The sequence below is a fragment of the Pezoporus wallicus genome, unplaced genomic scaffold (assembly GCF_028554395.1).
Source record: "Pezoporus wallicus isolate ANWC-B61680 ecotype Strahan unplaced genomic scaffold, APGP_CSIRO_Pwel_v1 contig_5709, whole genome shotgun sequence".
NCBI lineage: Eukaryota > Metazoa > Chordata > Aves > Psittaciformes > Psittacidae > Pezoporus > Pezoporus wallicus.
Window position 1 is genome coordinate 1 of NW_026635251.1, and position 24,293 is coordinate 24,293.

At 37.3% G+C, this 24,293-nt stretch overlaps 1 protein-coding gene across 10 annotated transcripts in view; it reads left to right on the plus strand.

Moving 5' to 3' along the window:
• Window positions 1–362: 362 nt before the first annotated feature.
• The window catches only part of DCUN1D4 (defective in cullin neddylation 1 domain containing 4), a 36,807-nt gene continuing 12,876 nt past the window's right edge, over window positions 363–24,293 (plus strand). The window contains exons 1-5 of one of the 10 annotated variants that reach the window (XM_057413594.1): window positions 363–755; window positions 9,033–9,103; window positions 10,037–10,076; window positions 15,905–15,934; window positions 17,208–17,322. In XM_057413594.1, the coding sequence (XP_057269577.1) occupies window positions 683–755; window positions 9,033–9,103; window positions 10,037–10,076; window positions 15,905–15,934; window positions 17,208–17,322 (329 nt within the window). In that variant the 5' untranslated portion in view covers window positions 363–682. Of the gene's footprint in view, window positions 756–9,026; window positions 9,104–10,036; window positions 10,077–14,286; window positions 14,370–15,904; window positions 15,935–17,207; window positions 17,323–24,293 lie in introns of those variants that run through there. The other 9 variants (XM_057413619.1, XM_057413637.1, XM_057413629.1 and 6 more) reach the window with 9 other exon arrangements.

Here is a 24,293-nt window from a genome sequence, read left to right on the forward strand (position 1 = left end):
CGCGGCGCATTGTGGGAGGTAGAGTCTCTCCTGCGGCTGCCTCGCGCGGCAGGGCTGTGGGCGGTGGGGCGAGGAACTACAACTTCCAGCAGGCACCGTGGCGGCGCGGTACTCTGTCCCGCCCAGCGCGGCGGGGAGAGTTGCTGCCCGGTACCCGGCGGTCGGCGAGAGCCCCCGGAGGGCTGGAAGCGGGAGGGGCTGCTTCGTCCTTACTGCCCCCTCCTTTCCGTCGTGGGCAGGACGCGGCCCGGGGCAAAGCCCTCAGCTGCGGGGAGGGGGAAGGTGGGGCAGGAGTGGGGGGGTCAGGCCGCCTGTTCTGGAGGTGCGTAGGGAGGGCTTTGTCTCTGTAGCGTTATTTCGTGGCTCCGGTTTCGGAGCAGGCGGGACAGTGGGTAGGGCCCCTGGCGTAGGGGGATTGCACACCTGCGCGGGGATCGGGAACCGGCGCCGTCCCCCCCGCCGGAGAGATGAGGCTGTCTTCCCGGGTACAACGGTGTTCCCGATTCCTGTGAAATCTCCCAGGGACGTGTTCTCACTGTGCGAGGAGTTGCAGCTCTGAGACACGCTTTATTACTGCAGAACTTGCTTATGGGAAAGATAATGAAAATTGAAGCTTTGATCGTACGTTAATGAATGATGGTCTGACTTTTGGACGAAGTCCTGAAAGCAATTATGGAAAGAAATGCTGCATAAGGCCTGGATTTGCTTGAGTCCTCCTGTGTTTTTCAAAATGAGAGATTGGATGGGGCAGCCTGGTAAAGGCTTTAACTCACAACGTTATGTAATTTCTTTAGTGGTTCTCCTTTATTTTACCTTTGTATTTAGGGTTCATTATATGTTGGTGGTTAAGGCTGTTATTACAGCGCAAATAACTTCCTCATGATGGAAAAGAATAATTATTCTAGAAAATTCCTTCTGTTCAGTGTCTTTTGTCATGTGCCCTGTCCAAAAAAAAAAAAGGTGCAGGTCTTCGTGTAAGCTACAGTTACAAATATTCCAGTGCTCCCTGGTGTAGGATATTAAGGCTATGTGGTGATTATATATATATATATATAATGTAATTTCTCTGCAGAAAACAACAGTGCTGTTTCTCAACCTTCAGCTGTTACTGGCTTTTCTTTAAAAACGTCCCTTGGAATGATTGGATCTTCCACTTCAATAACTTTTTTTGGCAGAAGGGAGAAGGGGGGCAGTTCATGGCCTTGTATATGTGTTTATTTTAAATAGGAATATTTTCCTCAATTAACTAACTTAATTATCTGTATCTTCATGGTAGTTGTTTTTATTCCTCATTGAATTAAATGCAACAGGAAGTGTTTGTGGCATTTCTTAACACATGCAGAATCTGGTATGACCGTCTCTTGACTGAACATTTCTTTTGAGCCTTCTTAGATTCTTACCTGTTCTAATGATATAAACTGCATTAACATGTTTTTTCTCAGTCTGTTTTACTTTCTGAGACTGAATTTACACTTTTCATGTTACATCAGAAACACGAACTTCTTTCCTGTTGCAAACATTTGCTTAAAAGTTTTTTGCAACTCTATAATTGGAAATGTCTTCTCTACGCCAGGCCGTGCAATAAGCTGAATTAGACAGGTAAACAGCCTTCCTTTTAGTGCTTCTCTTCATTTTTTGTATCAGGATGAGGTTTCATTTGTGTATTCACAACACTTGATTTAAATTTATTTTTCTCTGAGTGGCTTTTATGCTAACTAAGTGAATTATTAATCCTATATTTTCTTTACTTTTCCCCCATACTTTGAAGAGACTGAAAACATACTTTGGGCTTTTTCAAAGCATTATTTCCCAGTTTTGTTTGTGTCTTCAAGCAGCAGAGTAAAACTTGCTTGATTTGCCTGTCCTGTGCTTGCCAAAAACCATTGCAGTAGGAAGTGCGGTACATCCCATGAAAATGTACCATTCTGGTATGCCATTTAAATATTAGAGCATTTAATAGTGTGGTTATTTCTTCTACAGTAAGACTACTAGAAAGGCTTTCCAGCAGAACCCTTATTTTAAATGTGCCAGCATTTTTTTTTATGTCATGCAATTAACTTGTTTTATTTAAAATCATAGGTCTGAGGTTAAACATAGTTTCCCCTTTTGGCTCAACAAGAGATGGAAATAGTTACCAGTTTGATCAGTTATTTTTATATATATATATATATAGTTAGAGCTACAAGGCTTTATATATATACATATATATATATTGCTGTTAGAACTGCAAGGCTTTAGCTTGCCCATGGGAACCAGCTGATGTGACACATGCTTCTGTGTCTCTTGATGCAGATGTGTGGCTGCAGACTCTAGGACTGTTTGCTGCAGCTGCCCATTACTGCCCATTAGCCATAGGTTATTCCTTCCTTTTCCCTACTGTAAAATGCTTTGTAGGTGCCCTCTCTAATTCACTCAGTCAAATGTATCTAGGTTAGCTTTGGCTGCTTACTTAAAGTGTCTAAACTGGCAGGGTTGATTTTTTTTTTTTTTTGCCTGAAGTGGATTAGGGAATGCCCACAACCTGTGCTGCTGGCAGGGCTGTGGGGTCAGTAACTTTTGGCAGAGAGAAAGAAGCAAACAGCTGGGGCAGTAACACTTTTGACTGGCATAGCTGTTCCTAGACTGATGCAGATCCATCATGATGTATACTAGATGGGCATGGTGCTCGACACCCTAGTAGTGTGTACTTGACAGGGTTACATTTCTGCTGAATTAGCTGGAGCATGAGATGCAAAGTTTTTATTAGCTTTATGCCCTTTGTAGGATGCCAAATGACACCTAATCTGGCATGAAGTTAAGAGTAGTGCTGGCAAATGACTCTCAGGCTATAGCAACCAATAATGCAAAACTAACTTGCTGATTCTTTTTTGAATTAATTTGGTGGTAGAGTAAGGTAGACTGGATAAACACTTTTCATCAAATTGGTGTAAAATTAGTTCTGTATTAAATGTTTTATAGCTCAACTTCTTATGTTCTTGAATTGTAGACTGAAAAAATGTTCAATGTCCAAGTAACACAGAATCAGTGAAATGCTGTTTGATTTGGTAATACGTGCTTTAGAAATAGATTTCAATTAGCTGTGATTATTCACTGCTTTCACTCCTTCTTTTCCAACTGTGGCTGGTTGCTCTAGCTTTCTGGCAAGAATCTTCATTAGGAATGCTTATCCAATACATTTAGTAGGTACACAAGCAGTATTTGCAGCAACAGAAGCAGATGTTTTTTATAGACAAGACCTAACACTAAATGTATTTCTGGTGCAAAACAAAACACTCAACCAACACGCCTCCAAAAAAAAAAAACCCACCCCAAATCCCCAAGCCTTAAAATCCCCCCATGAGCCAGTGTGCAGGGTTTTTCATCCTATAGGTTAGTGTACCATAGGTTAGCATAGCTCTTACTTGTTCAGAGCCCATTTAAGGTACACAGAAATGCATTTAAAATAACAGTTACACACCTTTTTAACTGCTTAATTTGCTCTAAAATTCTCAATTGACTTTAAACTGCAGTAGTCCTCTTTCTAAACAAGCCTTCAGGTTAGGGTACTTTAAGAATACCTGGGTAGAAGAAGGATTTGTTCCTATGGGGAAAAAAAAAAGATTAATGGTTTTTCCTATCTATGTAGCATGAAGTAATTTTAAAACACTTTGTTTCAGGTAAAGTGAGTGACTGATTGCATGTGGTACTGAGAGTTGAATGTGAATGTTTACCTAAACCAGTAAGTGTTTTTTAGTGTTTATGATTTGAACCGCATTTTGGTGTTTAGGTTTGGGGGTTTTGTTTTTATTTTTCAGTAGCTTGAATCACTCTGTGTTTTGCTTCAGAACATTTTAGGCTGTTGTATTTGGAAAGTGTACACTGATTTTAAGCTGTGGGTTTGAATACTGCTGGTGTCAGCAGTAGCTTTGAGCTTGGTGCAGCTCTGAATGCATGTGTATGCAGGAGAAATGTCCTGCAGCACCATGTCTTTAGTTTTAATGGTTAGGTCCTGTTGCTCCTGAAGCCAGGATGTAGCCTCCCATTTATTGCATGTCCTTATTGTCCAGGCTGGAATTCACTTCTGTTTTCCTTATTTTCTGAGTCGCGTTTAATCCCATCAGATCAAGGGAGACCCTGCTTTTGAAGCAGGGTCTTCTCTGCCTCCCCTTGCCTGCCTGCTCTTGCCTGATGGACTGAGAGAGATCTCTCCTGCAGGCTGCCCTGCGAAAGGATGTCACTGCCTGTGCAGATTCAGCCACAGACACGTTGGAAATGAATTCTTAATCCTGTCTTTGACAGGAATGCAGAGTCAGCTCCTAGCTGCTCTGTACTGCAGTTTGGGGATCTCACTTTCTAGGTGTGTTGTGATGTTTTTTGTGTAAATGAAAATAATACTGATGCATGTTTTTCTTTTGTTTTCTGCCTTTAGTACTGAATATAGAAATTCTGCTTAAGTATTGAAGGCTTTCAGCAAATGCAGGTTTCAGATCTGAAATTCTAAGTTCATTAATCAATATAAATTGTCTTACTCCTAGGATAAGTCAGTAAGTAGTCTACAGAGCATGAAATGGTTTAGTTCGTAGACAATTAAATGATTCTTTTATGGATAAGTAAAGTTTATTTAAAACTAATTAAGAAGTCAGTACTTTGAGCTATTTCTAGTAATACTTCAAGCCATTAAATGAAAGTAAAATCATAAACATTCCATTTTAATTTTCAGGGATGAGTCTGTCTAGTATGTATTGTCTGAGAAGTTTTTTTTTTCCTGAGAAGGTAACAGGAGATTACCCATGATACTTGTACCAAGTCAGATATATCTTAGCATTAATAAAAATTGCTACTACAACTATTTCTGTAGTTAATACAGAGTTGTATCTATAGCATTTACATGGCATGTCTGTCTAGAAGTATTTTTAGACCTACTGTTACTGTGAGATTTTTGTGTACTTTCATATTTGTGCAGAAAAATAATCTAGAAACTTTTAAAGGAAACTTAACTACAGCTGCTGATCTGGTTTAGTGCTGTTGTTAATTTTTTACTAGTTCTTTAGTAGATTGCTGTGCACCCTGGAGCCATGTTTTGTCCAAGCTTTAAAGTGATAATTTTGACAGCAGGAACTAAGTTGAAGTTTTTATTCAGGCACGTACATGTCTATGTGCGAGGAGGTGCACAGGCAGAAGTACTCTTTTTTTCAGGTATTCATTTGTGGCTTAATTTGAGTAGTTTGACAACACATCATTCCCTCCAGTAAAAAAATGGACTTGACCTTTAAAGTTTTCATTTCAGGTGGGAGAGTATTTGAGTTCAGTTCACCTGTGTAATTTTCTTATATTTCAGATATAGTCAGGTTTTTTTTGTTCATTGGATTTTCTATGTTTGTCTCAATGAGGGGGTGTAGAAAGATTTTTGTGTAGTTTGCTATGGAATCAAGCCCAACAGCTAGCTGTTGTTTCTTTTGCCTCTACATAACTGGCAGGTCTGTAGCATGTAAATGTTAATCTAGAATGTTTTAAAGGTTATTTTTAAACTGTTTGCTCTTTACTGTTAAATTGTATATGAATGTGACTAATTGACTAACGAGACTTTAACGCTTAAGAGTTGATGACCAGATGCGGACAGGGATTAAATTCCATGATACTAGGCTGGCTGTGGCATTTCTTTCCTTTCCAGATTCTGGATTTGCAATTAATTTACTTAAAGGCTTGTTTTGTTGTTTGGGTTTGTTGGTTTTTTGGTTTTGTTTTTTGTTTGTTTTTTTTTTAGCCATTAAATTCTGAGTTATTGCAAAGTATTAATACCATTTGGAATTTCTTTTCCATCAATCCTTGCTAAAGATAAGCTAACATATCCATAAAAAGTAATCAACAAAATATGTATACTTTTTTTGACATACAGCTCTTAAAATCGTAGCAAATGTTCCAGCACATCTCTTCAGTATTCATGAAGCAAGCTGTTTTCTTTCTTTTCATCCCAGGTCAATAAACTCTGTGGTACCTTGCTATAAATTTTTTTTTTTTTTTTTTTGCAGGAAAACAAAACCCAAACAAAAATATTTTCACACCAGTTCTTGTATTTAGGTGAAAAATAGCTTCACATGTGATGGCTTTCGTCATGTAGAGCTCATACAACCAGCTGTTGAGTGTGTAGCTTTATGTAATGTATCCTTCTGACAGTGGGGCTTGAGTGGATAGTTGGTTTAACACATTGCTGCTGCCATTAGAGACTGTTTTGCTCCCACTTTGGAGGACTTTTCTTGTTTCTTACTCTAACTTTGCTTATGAGGAGTTACATGTCCTTGGTGATCTGCTTCAGACCCCTGAGCTGTCAGGGTTGGTTTGTTTGTACTTTTTGTGGATAAAATTCCTGAGGTGGTGGGCTGACAGGGGGTTGGCCGGCATAACTTGGAGGCTGCAGAAGCAAGCATAGAAGCTGGGAAGGTGGAGGGGAGAGAGCATGTTGCTGAAGCATATGATGTTGAATCACTTGCTTGTCATGTTGACTGTGCCATTGTCCCTTTGCTGTTTTTCAAGAAGGTGTTATTTAAGCATAGGAGGTATTTTTTTTCAGATTCTGTTTCTTAAAAAGAAGTTTTAGAAATATACCTTTTCAGTGGCATAGGATACTTGGTGTATCTTCCTTGCAGTATAGATACAGCAAATGCTGACCAGTTCAGGAGGTGACCTGAGCTGTAGTTGAACTCCCCTAGTCATTGGCTGCTTGCATTTGCTTTTATAACAGGTACTGCAAAAGAAATCTGTTTCTTGGTTTTGGGTATACCCTTAGTTTGCAAGCTTCCCTTGTGGAAGAAAGAAAACTTTGGACTCTGATCCTCCATATTCATACAGATAAACCAGTCTTCGTGGAACTAAGGTGTGACACTTGTACAAGAGCTGTAAAATATATTTGTGTAACCCCTCCAAGTCCATCGTAATTACGTAACCTATTTTTGAAATAACAGCTTAAAACTGTAAGGATATTTCCAGTGGATGTGTGAAGTGTACTGGTATGAATGGTGTGTTTTGAAGTGCCTGGGAATGTTTTATTTCAAAGGTGATACATAATATACATAAGACTAACTTCAAAATATATTGCTTTTAAGGGTACCATCTATAATTACAATTTAATGTTAGTTTAGAATAAAGCATTTGCTCAACATTTTCAGCTTGTTGCTTCCAGGTATAATTGTTTTCTCTAAAGATTCATGTTCTTTGTAGATTTTAGGCTGAGCAACAAGGGGAATTTTAAAATTCATCTTCCAGAAAGCTTAGTTTGGTCTGGCAGTTACCAAAATAAATCCGTAAATGTTACTTTTTAATCTTTGCCCTTCTCAGAATGGTTTTTATGTTCCCACCGCCTTTTATTTTTATTTTTTAGAATTTCTTTATGTTGAATTGAAGGTTGACTAAGAAAGTCGGGTTTGATTTTCTGCACAATAGTTCTACTTAATAGTGTTTGGCTAGCAAAGGTGGCACTTTATTGAGCACTTAATGCAGATCTTCCTATCAAGACCTGGATTGTCTTCACACAGATCAGTACATCTAAAGTTGAATATGCTTATCTATATGGTACTTCTGACTTAAGAGAAATTGTATTGGTATGTTGGTGAATTTGGGACAATACATTAAAAAATGGGTAGCAATTAGTGAAATGATACTCTGTAGCTAATATAGTAAACGAAATTTATGGTTTCTAAAGGCATCTTTTGAAATTTTGTTTTCTTCACTGTGACAAGATAATTCCATAACAACTTGTAGAAGAACTGCTCTTACAGCAGGCAATTCCTTCAGATCCACTTGTTAACTTCATAGCAGTTTGGTTCACTGATTTGGGGAGCTGATATTTAATGGTTACTTGTGTTTATCCTTAGATTCTGGGTCATCTGAAGTGTATTTTGAGAGCATTTGTTTGAAATGCTAAGGCTGGAAATGTGGGAATTATGTTTGTGACCTTACTTGCATCTTGTATCAGTTACTGGGCAAAACCAATTAAATTTTTCCCAGTAGAAATGCTTTAATGCATTAACTGGCTGGTGACACTTTGCACGTACAGCTTTTCATGTATGGAATAATTTTGCTTGAAATACTTCGCTTGTCATACAGTAAATAGTCTCTATTTAATTAGAGTGTTCTTGCACACAAGTTCTAGTGGGGTAGCTAATTTAGTTTAATGCTATATAGTAGTTGGCTGTCTTTGGTCCCTGTCAGCTGGTCTGTGTGCAGCTTCTGAGTTTCTTGTTGGTTTGTATGCTCTCTGGCTGGATCACCGGTGATGTGTTCATATATTACTTATTATCTACTTTTGTCCTCAACACTTCTAGCAAAAAATAAGGGATTTAAAAGACTAGAGAAAAAGTAGTTTGTCATTTTTGTAACTGCAGCAAACTTAAGTGTTTTATTTTAGGAACATGGGAGCAAAGTTAACATGTATGCTATGGCTTCTTTCCTCAAGTGTTAGAATATTGTATTTTAGGTTTTTATTGGCTCTCATCCTAACAGCTGCTGTGTTACAATCTTTGCTTAGTTATACAAAAGTCATATTTCAACAATGTAAGCACATTCCAGTCACTTAGTTTTGCAAGTAAATTAGTATAAAGGCAGGTACATGTGTATTAATAAAATCAGCTTTTAAAAACCCCTAGCATTTTTAGTAAGGATTTTAGAATGTTATATGGCATTAAGATTGGTTTGGAATAGACGGGATGGAAGCACTGAGTAGGATGGAAATTAGAATGATTCCCAATTTAAAGGGAAAAATAGTAAATATTTATTTTTAATATGATTTTATATTTGGATAGAGTTGGCCATAGTTCTGTTTTGCTGAGGGTGATCCGTGCCTTAAGAAGAAATGTATATCTAGGATGTCTTTTGCAGGTTTCACTTGTTCCACTTGTGTTGAAAATGTTGATGCTGAAAAAATGTGGAGGTGGCTTTTACTTTCTAGTTATGTGATGTTTCTCTTAAATGACCACAACATATGAAGATCTCAGTTGCTGCAGCTGGAAATGAGAGAATTTAAAACTTTTCCTATTTTTTTTTTTTTTTGTCCCCTCCAGATTTTCAACTGAATTCTCACCTATCAACACTGGCAAATATTCACAAGATTTACCACACCCTCAATAGGCTGGTAATGACTTGCCATTTTGTTTTAGCAGAATAGCTGAGGCTTTAGTCCAGAATGTTTTGTGATTGAAATCATTAAGTGATTACACTTTCAAGAGTTATGACTGTATTTTTGCATGAGAGGCTCTAGGTTTTGAATCTGTTAAGAAATAAGTAGGTACTAGAAAAACATGAAGGATTATACGCTGGGGATCAGAGTGGAGTTTGAGCACTGTTCACTGCAGCATTGAATTTAAATGATATCTCCGCAGAAGAAGTTTTTTTAGATATGTCAAATAATAGTAATCATCATCATTATCCAGCTTCTCATAGTTCTTTTGGAAAACCTCCTGAATGGACAAGCTGTCCTCTTATAGCCATGCAAGGAGTGAAACAGGATTTGTTCGTTTTTTTCTTAAGACTGTCCCTGCTTGTCGGTTGTGCATTTACATTTGTTTTATGGTGGCCATAGCTGGAAATGCTGATATGGCTTTTGTGTGCATACTGCAAATTTAATGGGAAAGTTTTCAGTTTGGTTTTAATCAGTTTTCTTTAGAACAAGTGTGTTTATCTAAAACCATTTCTGTTGTAAACTCAACCTTTTTAATACTGCATTTATTAGTGGAACTGTTCAATACAACAGTGCAAAATTCCTCATCCTATGGATAGTTATTTCCACTTTTGAAACATAGTTTGGTATGTTTTTGATTAAATAACTTGAAAAATATTTTTGAGTTTTTTAAATTTTTTTTTTATTTAAGATTATGCTTGAACTTCTAAGACAAATGTGCAAGGGTAACTTCTTGGATTAATATGAACTGGAAACACAAAGGCTCCGCAGTTTAGCTAGAGGATCCTTAAGTAATTAAGATGAATAGTATCAAATAAAGATTAAAAACATGGCTGAACAATGAAAATCACCATCTTGTTAAACTGTGTCATTCCCACTCTCTTGCAGAATCTGACAGAGGACGTCGGTCAAGACGATCATCAGACAGGTATTTAATAGGGATATAGAAGAAGTAGATTGAAACAATTTAAGCACACTTCATCAAAAAAGTCTCTAACATTGTTGAACATTATATTTTTAGAAAGCCAAAGGAGTTTTTGAACAGAAGTGCCAGAATTTTTTAAAATCTTCTTCAAAACAGATGTTTTTGCTTGTAATTTATCCAGTTGTGAAGGACTCACTCAGACTTAAGCAGCATGTCATTTTACTATTTCTTAGTGTAAATAGTTTAGAAGATGGAAAAAATTCTCACTCCTTGGACTCAACCCATTAGACTAGCAGAATATCCATATTCTTACAGTGCTTTGACTCTCTTGAAAGAGCATCGAGAACAGAGCAGAAGCAAGACTTCTTGTGGCTATTGTGATGCCTGTGACCGAGTTTAAATGCTGTGCTCCAAACAATCCTGTTTCTTGTGCAGATTTTCAGTTGGTGTCTAAGGACTATTTATTAGGCCAAATCTGTTTTCTGTTCCATAAAATGTCATTGTTTTTGAAGGCCTTCATCTCAGGTGCTTCATTATAGCTTGCTGCCATTCTTGATTCATCAGCATTTGTGCTTTGTGGCTTGGTATCTTGCAACTTTTGTTACCTCCTTTTCACTTGTAATTTGTGAGCTGGCATCTTCCTTGATTTCTTTTTCTTCCTTCCTTTCTGTGTTTCAGGCATGATACCTAAGGAGGAAGGAAAATAACTTACTGGCTTCAAGCCTTGATCACTCAGCAGAATTGTTCTTTAAAACTGACCATATCTGTCCTACCATCTGTCTCAAAGTTTTTATCTATCCTGAGGTGCTGGCTATGTTTGCTGATGTTAACCTTGAGCGCTTCAAAAAGTGGAGAGAGAGCTGTCAGCTTCTCCTCGAGATTTCTGGGACACACTTATAAATCTAGTACACTCTTAGCCTGGAGCAATGAGAATTGATGCATAGGACCACATTGTTTGGGATCAGATAGAGCTCACTTGGGGCTTATGTACCCTCTTCCATACAGTGACAGGTGACTTTGTTTCATAGTTGAACTGTCTTACCCTAGCCAGAAAAGGCTTCTGTCAAATATTTCCTTCAGTTTGGTTAGTGATTTGATACTTGAAATTAGCTGATCATGTGTACGAAAAACCTTTGCAGAAAAAGTTCAGGAAGGTAGATCAAAGAGATTTTGTTGTCTGCATGTTAGAATTAATGTCCTCTCCCATCTCCCGATTGAGACTTGGAATTTTCCTCTTTGTGATCCAGTTGCTCAGACTAAATACAGATACATACTGATTCCGTGTTTGAAAATACATTCTTTGCTTACTTTTGATTAGAAAAAGCTGTTGTGAAGCACTGACGTAGTCCCCTTGTGTCACCAATCAATAAGAGTAGGTATGCTTAAGATAATTAGAATTTATCTTATTTCTTGCCTAGCACTTTGTTCATAAAGGTCAGTTGAAGAAACTATCCTCAGAGCCCTGATTACCTCTGCTGGAGAGTTTTGAACATGTTACTGCTCTTAATGAACTGCTTTATACTGACACTTGTTGCTTGATTGCTTTGATTCTGTTCCTTGAATTAAGCTGTTTCAAAAGCCTTAAACATGCCCATTGAATGAGTGGGCACAAAATCCTAGTAAATTTTTACAATATCATAAAAGAACCTTTCAAACGAGGAACAAGTATGAAATGAGGACCAAAAGCAGAGGTTGATACTGGCAGGCTGCCAGTATCAGATTACTTTGCAGTATTTCTTATGCTTCTGTCCTACTGTATGTCTCCTGGTAGAGAAAGATGAAGCCCCAGTGTTTGCATAACTCCCAGGTGAATTTGGTCAAAATCTGTGATTGGTTTTCATCATATGAGGACAAATACACAGGGAAGGAGCTATTTTGGCTATTGTGAATATAGCACAATGAAGTCTCCTGTGCCCATTTTTTGTGAGACTTGACACTTCTGAAACATCTTGTTGGACATCCTTATGTAAATTGTTTGATTGTGATGTGCCTAAATTTTTGGAACTTCTCTTTTCCAGTATTACTGACTGCATAGTAAGAAGTGTCCTATTAATAGTGACCTATTAATTTTGTTATGCAGTTTATAGAACTGCATAGATGCTGTGAATTTGAGCTTCTCTGTCCAGAGCTCATTTGAAAGTCATGTTAATAACTGTAGCAACAGATTCTTTGCATGTTGCCAAACTCATCTCAAAATGTTTGTTTGGGTTTTTTTAGTTTTGGAAATTCTTTTTACACTCTGAATCATCTGGAGCAAGCCTTATCCTTCCAGATAACTGTTTGTTTGACATAATTATCCTGGCTAATGGTATTACACTGTGGGCCCCACTTTTAGGATGACTTAATAAATGCATGTCTAAATTTAGTTGAGATTTCTAAAAGCTATTTAAAAAACCCAAAGTATTTCAATTTTTTTATAATGAACTTTTAATGCATATTGCATTTATTTCAAAGCACTTGTTTCTGAGCTAACTATATGTACTGGACATCTAAATGACTTTAAGCAAATTATATCTTTTATAAGTATTTGACAGATTTCTTTTCTAGAACCAGATCTTAACAAAGAGCTAGAGGGTGGCAGTTGTAAAATTCCTTCAGTGATTTGGGAGCAAAGATGGATCTCGCTTCGAAATTCCAGTCACCTGTATTGATTGCAGTCTCAGAAAATGTGGGATTTTTACCTTTTATTCAGCGCATTCAGTGCCCGTATATATGTCTGAAAAATAAGCTAGGCTGGAATGTCATGGGCCTTACCCTTTTCAGCTGTTTGTAAGGGTAAGAAAGTCAGGCATTCAGATTCTGTAATCAGTACCTTTTTCCTAGTATGTATATGCATTTACTTGGAAAACTCTCTAGAGTTGGAAATAAGTTGGTTTTCTTGTCATAACTACAAATCTAGTAACTTATAATAGCTTAAATTGTGACTGACCTATCCAGACTAAAATGTCTTTAAAAGTGAAAGTAAAATTCCTGTTGTCACCTGGCTTATTTAAAGAAGTAATGCCTTCATTGCTGTTCTTGAAGCTTGTAGGGGGAAAAAAAATTACCTTTGCCTCTACTGTTTTTTCTGTTCTTCTGGAGAAAAAGGTCCTCTCCAGTCAAAAGCAATTCTGTAGTGTGGAATTCAAGATAAAGTGATTTTTCCTTTTACAACAAGATTGCAAGTTTGTTTTTATGTTTTGATGAGTATCCTAGTTTTCTCATCTTGTATCTGAAAAATACTGTTAACTTGTGCTTGCTGTGGTCTTGTTGCATCATTAAATGAGCAGCTTTACCCTTCCAATTGCTTCAGCATTCAGTTTCTAATTATTTTTTGTTTGAAACATCCCTCTACTTAAGCTTCAGAAGAGCAGGATTCTTCACAGGCATTATCTAGGGAAAAGGTGGAAGTTATATGTCTGTAAATCACTCTTGCAGGGACCTCCTTGTAGAATTCTTACTATTGACCTGTTTTTTCTTCTTAATTTACTCTGGTTTTGTTGCTATTCTAGGAGTGTCCCTCTCTTGTGGTGATTATCTTGCATATTGCTTTAGATCTCTTAGGGTGAATTTTGGCTCTTAAGTTGATCTTTCCATGGGTAGCTTTGTCTTCTGCAAATTTGAAAGTGCTGAGTAGAATGTTTGGAAAACAATGTTTACACTCGGCAGGCTTTTGGCTGATGTTGACCTATTTGGGAGCCATTTGGAGGCTCTATCTTGCAAATGCTCACTTCAAGTGTCAAAAACACAGTGAGAACTAGTAGGGTTCTGCTAATCTTGAGTTGAGACCCAGGAGTAAGAAACTTTGAAGATAATCACATCAAGCGGCCCTCGGTAAGTAAAGTTCATGTCAAACTTTGCATGAAGTCAGAGGGAGCTGCATGAATGTTTGCAGATGATCAGACCTTTGAGAAGTGGAATTAATAGTGAAGGACTAGATTGAGAAATTACATGTAGAATTAGAAAGCTCTGTGTAGGAAAGATTAATATCTATGGTACTTAGTGACCTATACTGTAAAATAAGAAATTGCAAGAATTCAACCAAAAAGACCCGAACTCTCCGATAGTTTTTAGCTTTAGATGGAAATGAAAGATTAAAAAGAAAACCAAACCAACAATATTTTCAGAGTTTGTTGCAGGGAAATTATAACTGCACTTCAAATTCAGGGTACTGATTCTAGTAACAAAAGGAAATACTTTCAAAGTAACAGTCTTGTACTGTTTTTTTTTTTAGTACTTTAGAGGTCATTCAGCAGTTAAAACCTAGTGGACTTGGTCCAAGCCTCAGTTATTAAAATATTAAATCTCTAAAAGCATGTACAATATGTTTGTCCACCTGGTGTCTGTGTGTGTGTCTGTGTGTGAGGGGATGTCCATGTGCATTTAATAGCCACTTACCAATTTCTGAGCTATCTCTTTTCTTCCTTTTTCTGTCAGTTTGAGAGCTGCAACTAAACTCATTCAAACCAAGAAAGGGTACAAGTTTTTTTATATGAGTCATTGAAGAAATTGGGTTACAGTGAATTCTGTTATCAGTATAAGCCTTTAAAACCACTTAAGCCATCTTCCTAAAAATGTCCTGTCATTTAATGAGGAAAACAAGCAGGAATCTTTGGGTTAAATTCTTTGGTTTGTATGGGGTTGCAGATCTGCCAAAATAATTTTCATGTTCTATAACAGTTTTATTTTGACTTTTATTTATTTCATTTTCATCTTTCGCTGTGCTTGTCTTTTCACGGAGGCCTTGCATATTTCTTTTCACAACCAAATAACTAGTAAACTGGACAAACCTGGGATGGGTTGGTGGTTTTTCTTGCATTTTACCAGCATCCAATGCCTGTGATTCTCTTTTTAAAGAAGGGCATTTAAAACCATTGAAATTGCTCTCGAAGGAAGGAGATAGCTACAGGTTGTACTCAAGTACATATGTATTTTTCAAAACAAGGTGTTCATTAGCACACGTTTTCATTTATTAAGTTTAGTGTGTGTCTGAGTCTGGCTGTCTCTGAGCCATCTGTTCTGCTGTCATATTAAGCGTTTTTAGTTTGTGTAGGTTTTTAAAAAATACTGGCAGTCATTGAAAATTGATCTAAAAGCCATAGAGCATTGCACTTTTGATAACTTCTGGGAATACCATTTTGCAGTATCATTAATTTGCAGGCATAATCAGGTGGAACAAATGACATTTTGCAGGTCAGGTTCCTTTGTTTAATCTGGGTAGTAAAATGCATCTGGCGTATTGTGAGTTATTGATGGTCTCTGGCTTACATGTTTCAAATGTATCAAATATTGGTGAGGAGGAGAAGATAAATATTGTTATAGCTAATTTCCTTTTGTAGTGTAGTCCAGAAGTATATTCTCCTGACACATCCATTATGATTTTTTCATGTGATAGTAGTTTATGGGGTATAATGCTTGAAAGTTTTTTGATAACTGGTTAAATAATTTGGTTTTACAATACTCTTAAAACTTTTTTCCTAGAAGTCAGTGTAGATGTTGCCATACTTCCCTGGAGGATGGTGAGGTGGGGGAGCTTCAGCATAAAATGAAATAGGAATACATAGGAAGAATTAATTGGAAAGAGTATTTCTTGAACTAGAGAGATTAATTTTATTCTTAATAGAAATTAATACAAAGGTAAGACCAAAGAAGGCATAGTAAGTGCAAAAGCTTCATTAATTGAAACCAAATTAGTTCATCTTGATGTAAAAACTTGTTTGAACATCCTGGCTAATACTAGAAAAATCCTTAGTTTCATATATATAATAGTTTCAGTGCATGTTTAAAATAAAGTACATGTAGCAAAGCCTGTGAGGCTGTAAGGTTCCTTACATGTGTTTCTCCTATAACAGGAGAGAGGCTTTCAAAGATACGAAGAATAGGTAAGCAAAAGATTGCTGTTAGTATTTGTTGGGAATTGGGCCTCTAATTTCAGTCTGCTCCTGTGGTGTCAAAAAGTAGTCAAGGTTTTATTGCTTGCTTTTGTGCTGTGACTTAAAGATTTATTGGGCATCTTATTAAAGCATAGCTAAACTTGAATGCTGTTGAAGCTAAGAGAAGGCAGCTTAGGCATGCTGAAGTTCTTCATATTTTCTTGCAAGTTTTCTTTGGCATTGCTTTGTGTCTGGATTTTTATACCTCACCTCTTTCTTCCTTTCCTTTTAAAATTCTCTGTGTAACACTTAGAGCTATGATAGCTCTGTGAGCTGCTCTTTCACGCACCTTTCTCAGGTGTCCATGTGGTCTACAGTATACAAAAGTAGGACAAAATTTTGCCTGGAGTGTTAGCTTACTGTTTTCATGAGACAGCAAAAGCAATTTAACGACTTGCTGTGGTCAAAAGGGCTGGTCCTTTGCTCTTTCTTGTGCTAATATACAGAAGGTTGTTATTTTTTGCTTGGGTTAATTATCTACAGGTTTGGTGAGCTCAACTGGCACACTGAAGAGTCACATAGGAGTATGTAGCTGAGAGAAGAGGAGGGAAAGACTGCTACTTGATTGGCATCAGTGTCTTGAATTGGCTGTTTCCTACCTGGAGACCTTCACTGTTTTGAAAATTATCCAGACCCAAGTGATACAGACAGCCACTTATTTTTTCCTGCGGTGGTTGCTGAATGTCTTTTCCCCTGTCCCATTTCATCCCCCTCCTTCCCCCCAAGAAAACAAAGACAAAAACAACAAACAAAACCTTTCCTACCCCTTCCTCTCTGTGTCATAAAAAACCTTGGGGAAAAGATTCTGTTTTCTAGAGGTAGGTGCTCTAGGCTTTGAGTCACATCTGTATTTCAAAAAGTAATGAACAACATCTACAAGTTCTGATTTGAATAAATGGCTAAAAGTAAGGATGCCTTTTTGAGGACTTAAAATACTTCCTCAGGATAGTCTCAATTCTTGCCTTTTGTTAGACTGAAGTAGCACTGGTACTACTGTACATTTTGGTATAGTGCTTTTGGCCTTAACTGAAATTTGGTCATAAAACACCATGTAAAAGTGAGATGGATTTTGCTATTGAAAGGAGACCATTTCTTTTGTAATTTTTAAATACACTAACTTCCTCCCTTCCATTCCCTTTGTAATATGCCTATTAGTGGACACAGTTTAACTGGTCTGCAACAGTTTCATTTCTTGTACTGGTGTTTTTAATTCCCTCTGTAGGAAGTCTCCGGTCTTGCAGTTCATCAGACTGCTTTAGTAAAGTGATGCCTCCAAGGAAAAAGAGGAGACCTGCAGCAGGAGATGATTTATCTGCTAAGAAAAGTAGACATGATGGGTATGTCATCTTACCATGAGCTAAGACTGATGGAATATCTAAAGTTGAATAGCTGATATGATCATGTTTTTAAATACTAATGGAAATGGTATTCAAATTTGCTTGGTTTCTCAGTATGGAACCATAGCCTGTGATTGCACTGTGGGATATCAAGAAGTACATCAAGGTTCAGCTTGCATCTCACCTTTTTCTAGTTGTACAAGAAGCTCATAGGGAGCTTCTTGTTCTAGTTTTCCTGATGTCAAAGTAGAGATACTTGCTTGTTCAAAAACAGCTTTGAAGAGATACAGTAATATCTTCATGTATACATGTATAAATCTGGATTGGGCATTCTCAATCTACAGCCTGTTGGAAAAGTGAATGTAGTTGTAGTCCTCTCAGTTCTTAACCTGAAGTCCTGCTAGTCTCTCCCTGTCATGTTGTCATTAGATACTTATTGTGTAAGGGAAAGGTGAAGATTGCCCAGGCAAGGTGGTAGCCAGTTGGAGTGGTGACTAAGGCAGTGCTGCTCAGCTTTCCCCTGGGCAGCAGGAGTGCAAGTGGGTTGTAACTGTGTGCGCAAGCAGTGTATTCTTTTGTGTAGGAGTTGCACAATTGAGAGTTATTGAAGTGTTGGATTTTCAGTATGTGTATGTTCAGTCAGCCTCAGTCATTCAAAATGGAGCACATCGAATGTGCTTTTTGTGTGCAAGATAGTTAACTGTTTACGTGCACTGAATTCAGAACTTGTGGGAGAACAGGACTCTACGCTCCTGCATGATAGGTGCAGGACTGTCATGATGTTGAAAAGTGAGGTATACAGCCAGAAAGTTTGTTTGCCACTGCATCTTGTCAGTAGACTTTGAGCTCTATTACATTCATGTATTACTGGTGACTAGGAAAACACATGCTTCCATAACAAGTAACTCAGGAAGGTAGAAAGATGCAGTTCTCTCCTAACTATGAGCCTGAAATCAGGCTGAGTGCTTTACTTTTTATTTTCTAGCATGAGTAAGAAAAATGCTAGTAGCCAAATTAAGCTTCTGGTTATGCCTCTATAACTCCATTGTGTTTAATAAGGTTGCACAACTGTAGCTGCAGTGGAATTTATTAAATGATCTGTTGATGGAGAAGAAGAAAGAGATTTCAACTCCCCCTTTCATTGCTTTGTGTATGTAACACTAACAAGAACAAAAAAGCAGCACAACTTCTAAATATATTCTGTTGGTTTTCAGAAATAATAATATACAAAAGCTAAATAGTTGATAGAGAACATTACAGCTTATTCAAATATATGCGTGCAATATGGAAGTGAAACAAGCAGAGAATGTTTCTAGAATCTTAAGTAGAGAGGCTCACAAAATTTAACTCTATCTCCCTTTGCCAAGACACTGGTAAAACAAAACAGCCCAAAAGCCCTAGGAGAGTAAGTTTGTCTATAAGACATACTGGTTTGTGTAATTCAAATAAAAAAATGATAAACTGATTTCTTACTCTGTAAGTAGTATATATAAAAATATTTTTTAAGAGCTTTTTGAAAGCATAATTTGAAGGATTATATATATATGTATATATTTTTATATATATATATCTCTACTTTTTAGCTTATAAGTAATGGCTATAGTCTTCATTCTACTGCCACTTAAGGCTTTATTAAAAGGAAGACCTCAGCCTGCTTTTACAAGTGGAGGTGAAACCAGATCTGCCTGTCATGGGCCACAGGGGGAATATCCTTGTCTGATGTGGTTCCAATTTTTATCTGTCTTCCTTCTTAACTTCTAAAGGTTTGCAGGCTTTCTCTGCTTCCAAGTGTGTAAGTTTCTTTTCTTCTGGTCTTCAAGAAAACTGTTTTTATTTCAACCTGACTGGCAGTATGAAGTCATTGAACATTCAGCTCAGTTTTGGATCTCTTATTTCCTTTCAAGGAAGGAAGGGTTTCTCCAGAATTGGCTTATGCCCCTGTAACCTTCTGTGAACAAGTTAGACAAAGAGCAGGCTGTCTCCTACTGCCATGCATGTTTGTCAGGTGGAGCTTATGCCTGTCACGTTTGGTCTTTGGAGGTCAAACATCTCAGTCTGTGAAGCAGAAATATATCTGAAATCAGGAATCTACAGCAGTGTGCTGTAGCAGACCTAGTTATTTGCAAAGCCGTTTCCTCTTGTGCTGTATGTAAAGAGTGCTGTGTATAATAAGCCCAGTACGGTTAGTGCAATGCCAGTTTATGGAATAAGGGGCTTCTAGGCTCAGTTCTTTACTATTGCCTCTGTTTTAGAGGCAGAATTCTAGAAGCTAGTAACTAGTAACTCAGGATAAGCATTTAAGGGACATTAGCCTGTGGATTCTATATTAAGCAAAAAAGGTAGTCAGAGTTCTGTTCTCGAATGCCTACTTCCAATGAAAAAATACATGTTCTCTCCAGCAGAAATTGTATTTCCTAACAGGTAATTTGTCACTTCAAATGCTTATGCGATGATGTAAGTTTTGTATGTTTCTCAGTTATAATGGCAAACTTACCAGAGCAACATTAACAAATAAATTCAATAATTGCAATTCTCCTGTTTATTTTCAGTGGGAAAGTGTTAGGTAATAGTTTGAAGATTATCAAAGGAGTGTTACCATTAGCAGTGTTATCGCAGCTGTAACCAGATGTTGATAATTCCTCCTGGTTTGTCTATACAAAGGAAATTAATTTGTTTTTTAAATCCTTTCTTGGGTAATTTTGTTGTGTGGTATCTTCAGTCTTCACTACTTGGGGTGTGTTCTTCAACAGGAATATTTTTGAGGTATGTATTCTTTCCAGAAAGTTTATTTCAGCAGGCCTCTGTGCCGAAGGAGAGGGTGATTTCTAAAGGCTCTTAAACTCATAAACTTAACCACATCTGATACCAGGGGGCTTATAATAGCTTTCACCCTCAGTTCTAGGCTGTTAGGGTTACAGCCTTATCTTGGAAGGATTAGTGGAATAATGATACTGGCTTTCGAGGAAAAACACTTACAGGAATAAATCTAGTTGTTAGTGAAGTTATTTGGAAATGCTGATTTCATGCGTAGACTGATTAGGGAAAACAAAGATTCCAGATACGTTCTTTAGCATCCCACTCTTACATAATGAGAGCTTGAATTTGCTTAATTAATGTTCATAAAGTCAGCTTGAACTGTGAATGCAGTGTTTCAGTGGGAGGAAGCTTTTATACCAGATGTATAGTGAAAAGAACTTGGTGTATTCATTTTTGGATCACAGTCAAATTTATTCTACCTTAAAGAATAGCTATTGGAGGTAAATAGTTTAGCACACATTAACCAGAACATAATGACTTGAAGACTTTGTATTTTCCTCCCAGCATCACAGTCTTGACTCTACTCCACTTAAAATATGGTATAGGGTATTCTCAAATTTGAGTTAAGTATACATTTTGTGATTATTCACTCTGTTAATGTCTTAGGAAAGGTAAATCAAGTTTCATGTAATGATACTTAGTAAGAATATGGTCTCTGCTACGTAATTATCTAATGTTGTTTATCTGTAGCCAAGTACTGGCTTTTTCCTTAGGGAAAGCTGAGCTGTATAATGTAATGTCTTCTTTCTGATAGTCTCGTTTAAAAAATAATTCTACTCCTTATTCCAGAATCGTGCTGAGGGCAGAAATCTTACAGTAATGGATGTCTGTACCTTAGAATGATGAAAACTAGGAATATTTGTCTGCTTCCCTAAAAGATATGTTTTCAAACAATTAGATCTAGAGCCTAATTTATCAGAGATGTGTGTATGGACCACATAATGTCTATTAATGTGAAAAATATATTTTATTTATTGAGTAATAAGCTCTATACCCTATAGTGGAAAAATGTAAGTTTTCAAAACACGGTCAACACGCTTATTAGCATAAGGAAGTAAAATGGGAGTTTGCTAACCTTGGAAGTTTTCAAAACCGTCAGTGATGAGAGGTTATTTAGTTCTGTTGTTGTTAACTAACTGGTTTGGTCCTGCCTTGTGCAGTTGTGTACACCTTTGTAGAGAACTTCACTTTATAGTTTGGAAGAAACTTAAACTGGACATGTGACTTAGTATGTATACTTAGCTCTTATACATAAAGCTCCTTAACTAAGCCTGATGAAGTTCAAAACATTATTTTTAAACTTTAGAGATTATTGCAAGTCTTAAAATAGGGAGAAATAAGGCGTATTCCTTCATAAAACTTACCAGTCAAGTAAATTTGTGCTGAGGGTTGCTTTAGGCAGTCTTTATAATGCCTTGCAAATTGTAAAACATCTCTTCCTCGTTCCCCTTGTTTCTACTACAGTATTTATGAAACTATTGCTAATATCATAATTGTGAATAAAAAGGTAAGGCTTTATAGTAATATTTTTGTTGTGCTGCACTGATGAAAATTCTCAGCCAAAATTTTAAGTTAAATAATTAGAATTAACGGAAGTAGTAGGGGGCACGTTCTTCAATCAAAAGTTTGCATCTTTCAAAATATAAATAATCTGAAAGCAATTAGTTACTCAGTTTGAAGCTTGGATGAAATGAGGTAAAGTTTTTGGATAAGTTCTGGTTCAACAGAAACAAAGCTACTGTTGGTAAACTTCTTTAATGTTTTCATTCAGTAAACACTGACCATCTAACACAGCCAGGCTGCAAATCTTGATGAGGGGGTAACTTTTGACCTACCATTATGAACTATTACCTTTTTGTTTAGGTTTTTTTTTTCTTTTCCCTCTCAAATGAGCAATTACCAGCTTCCATATCAAGAGAATGTTTTGTGTGACCTAAACTCAGTGCTTTCACTGATCTCATTTTGAGTATTCTGAAGTCACACAGCCCAGAGTTGCTACTGTGGTAGGTGGAGCTCTAATGTCAGTACAGTTGAAGCATGCTCAGAGCAGGACTAGAAAATGAAACTTGTGAAGACCTCATTAGATTGAAGAGAATTGCCATGACCTTGTTCTTTTGCTGGCAGTGACCATGTATGGTGACTTGCCTGGTAAACTCTTAATAGCTGGATGGAATTTTCATGCTTTTGGTTTCCCACCAAATCAGTTACGGATGGAGGAAAATAATCTGGAAAAGATATGGATGATGAAAGGCCCAGACAATTAGTTTGTTTTTTTTTTAATAGTTTGGTTGCATCTACCTACGCCGCTTCCAGTTATAAATTGCATTGTCTCATCTTTATTGCATGGACATCAGTTCCCTAGCTCATAAGAATATTTCAAAGACTAGCTTAAAAATGGATGTTACGAGTCAGCTCTTAGGTCATGTTGGAGATGCAAGCATTTCTGAGACAATAACTTAATTTAAATGTGGTTAAGTAGTCAATACCACTTTTATAAAACTTGAGCTGGTTAATTTCACATTGCTTTTTCCCAGCGCTGTCCCACATTCTTTCCTCTCTAGCAGGTAAAATAGCTGTTAGTGAAAAAGCTAAATGTTCCTTAGGGGAATATTGGTTATAATGTAAAAAAAAATTTGTTAAGTCTGCTGTCACCGTTGTGATACTGACAGTGTCATACAAAACTAATAAAAACTGTTATTTTTCAAGCAAATATTTATCTGAGTAATTGGACCTCCATGTGTGTCTCATCTGAGACAAATAAATACTCTTTGGCCATTGGTAGATTTTTTTCCCTTTTTTTTTCCTGATGGGGTAGTGGTCAGGGTTCAGAAATGGAAGGGTTATTCTAAACTGAAGTCCCGGAGTTCATTGTTGTAGAGTAGTGGTAGCAATAGTGGACACTCTGGGAGAAAGTTCTGCATGCACTTTTCTAGCTCTGATGATGGAGACAGCACCCTTTAGCAAACCTGTTGTAGTGTAAGCATTCTCTGACAGTAGTACAAATTCTGGTACCAAAAGTACCAGCCATACTCGTTGGCCCTTCTTTTATGGAAGGTGTCTGTGGGGTTTTTACTCCTCTTCCTTGCCCCTTCTTTTCTTACCCCCTCTCCTCTAGACTTGGAGCAGGATATTCTTTCATTTCTGCTGTTTAGCTGAAACTCTGCAGGTTCTTCTTACAGACCATCAATGGATAAGCAAGTAAACTGTAACATGGTCAGCATAATGATTGTGCATCTGTTTGAGGGTACTGGGGCTGTTCATCTTGAGGAAGCTGTGAACCGTTGAGGACTTGCAGTTTGAAACTCAGATCTGCTTGGTAGATGTTTGGTGCTCCCAGAGTACTCAGATATCTACCGTCTGCGCTCTGGCAGTTTGTATTTGCGTAGCGAGAGACACTGTCCTTAGCACAAAGACAAGGCACATCATCTTGCACTATGTACGGGAAAGTTCCAAAGATAAGAAAAATACTCAAGGATATAAAATAAATGCCAGATGTCTCTGGCAGTTTGTGGTTTTCTCCTCTGTATGCACTGATCTTGAGACAATCACATCTGTGTTAATGATAGTTCAGAGGACACAGTCTTTGGAATTACCTTTACCCTTTGCTGGCAGGTTGGGCTTGCTGTGATAATTGGACCAAGGTGTCCTAGGCTGTAATGTCAGATACTTGTCTACTCCTTGCTTATCTCGCTTCACCAAGCGCTTCAGGAATTAGGAGTCTCTTGATAATAGAACTAGCTCGTTTGGCTAGACTGGGAAAGAGAAACACATTTGGCATTCGGAGTCAGCAGGGAGAGAACAGGTTTCATCTTTTGTATGAGAGATCACTAATAGTGGGTCTGCATTGGTGTCGCTCATTTCTGTTATATTCCTTTTCCAGTGATCCTTGTCTTGCAGACTGTGATCTGCTTTTAGTTTCTTTATGTTGAGCAAAAGGCATTTGAGATTCATCCATCGATTTTTTTGTTGCATGGTTTTATGTTTCTGGCTGTGCACAATGCATGATATGGTGTCATCTGCTCTTCTAATTGTTTGGCTAATTCGCTTGTAGCAGAGACTAGGATAGCTCAAAATTACATTTGGTCTGATTTTATTTCTTGAATTTGTGAAGTAATTTCTCTGTTGGCAAGGTTGGAAGTTCTGTGATCAGTTCT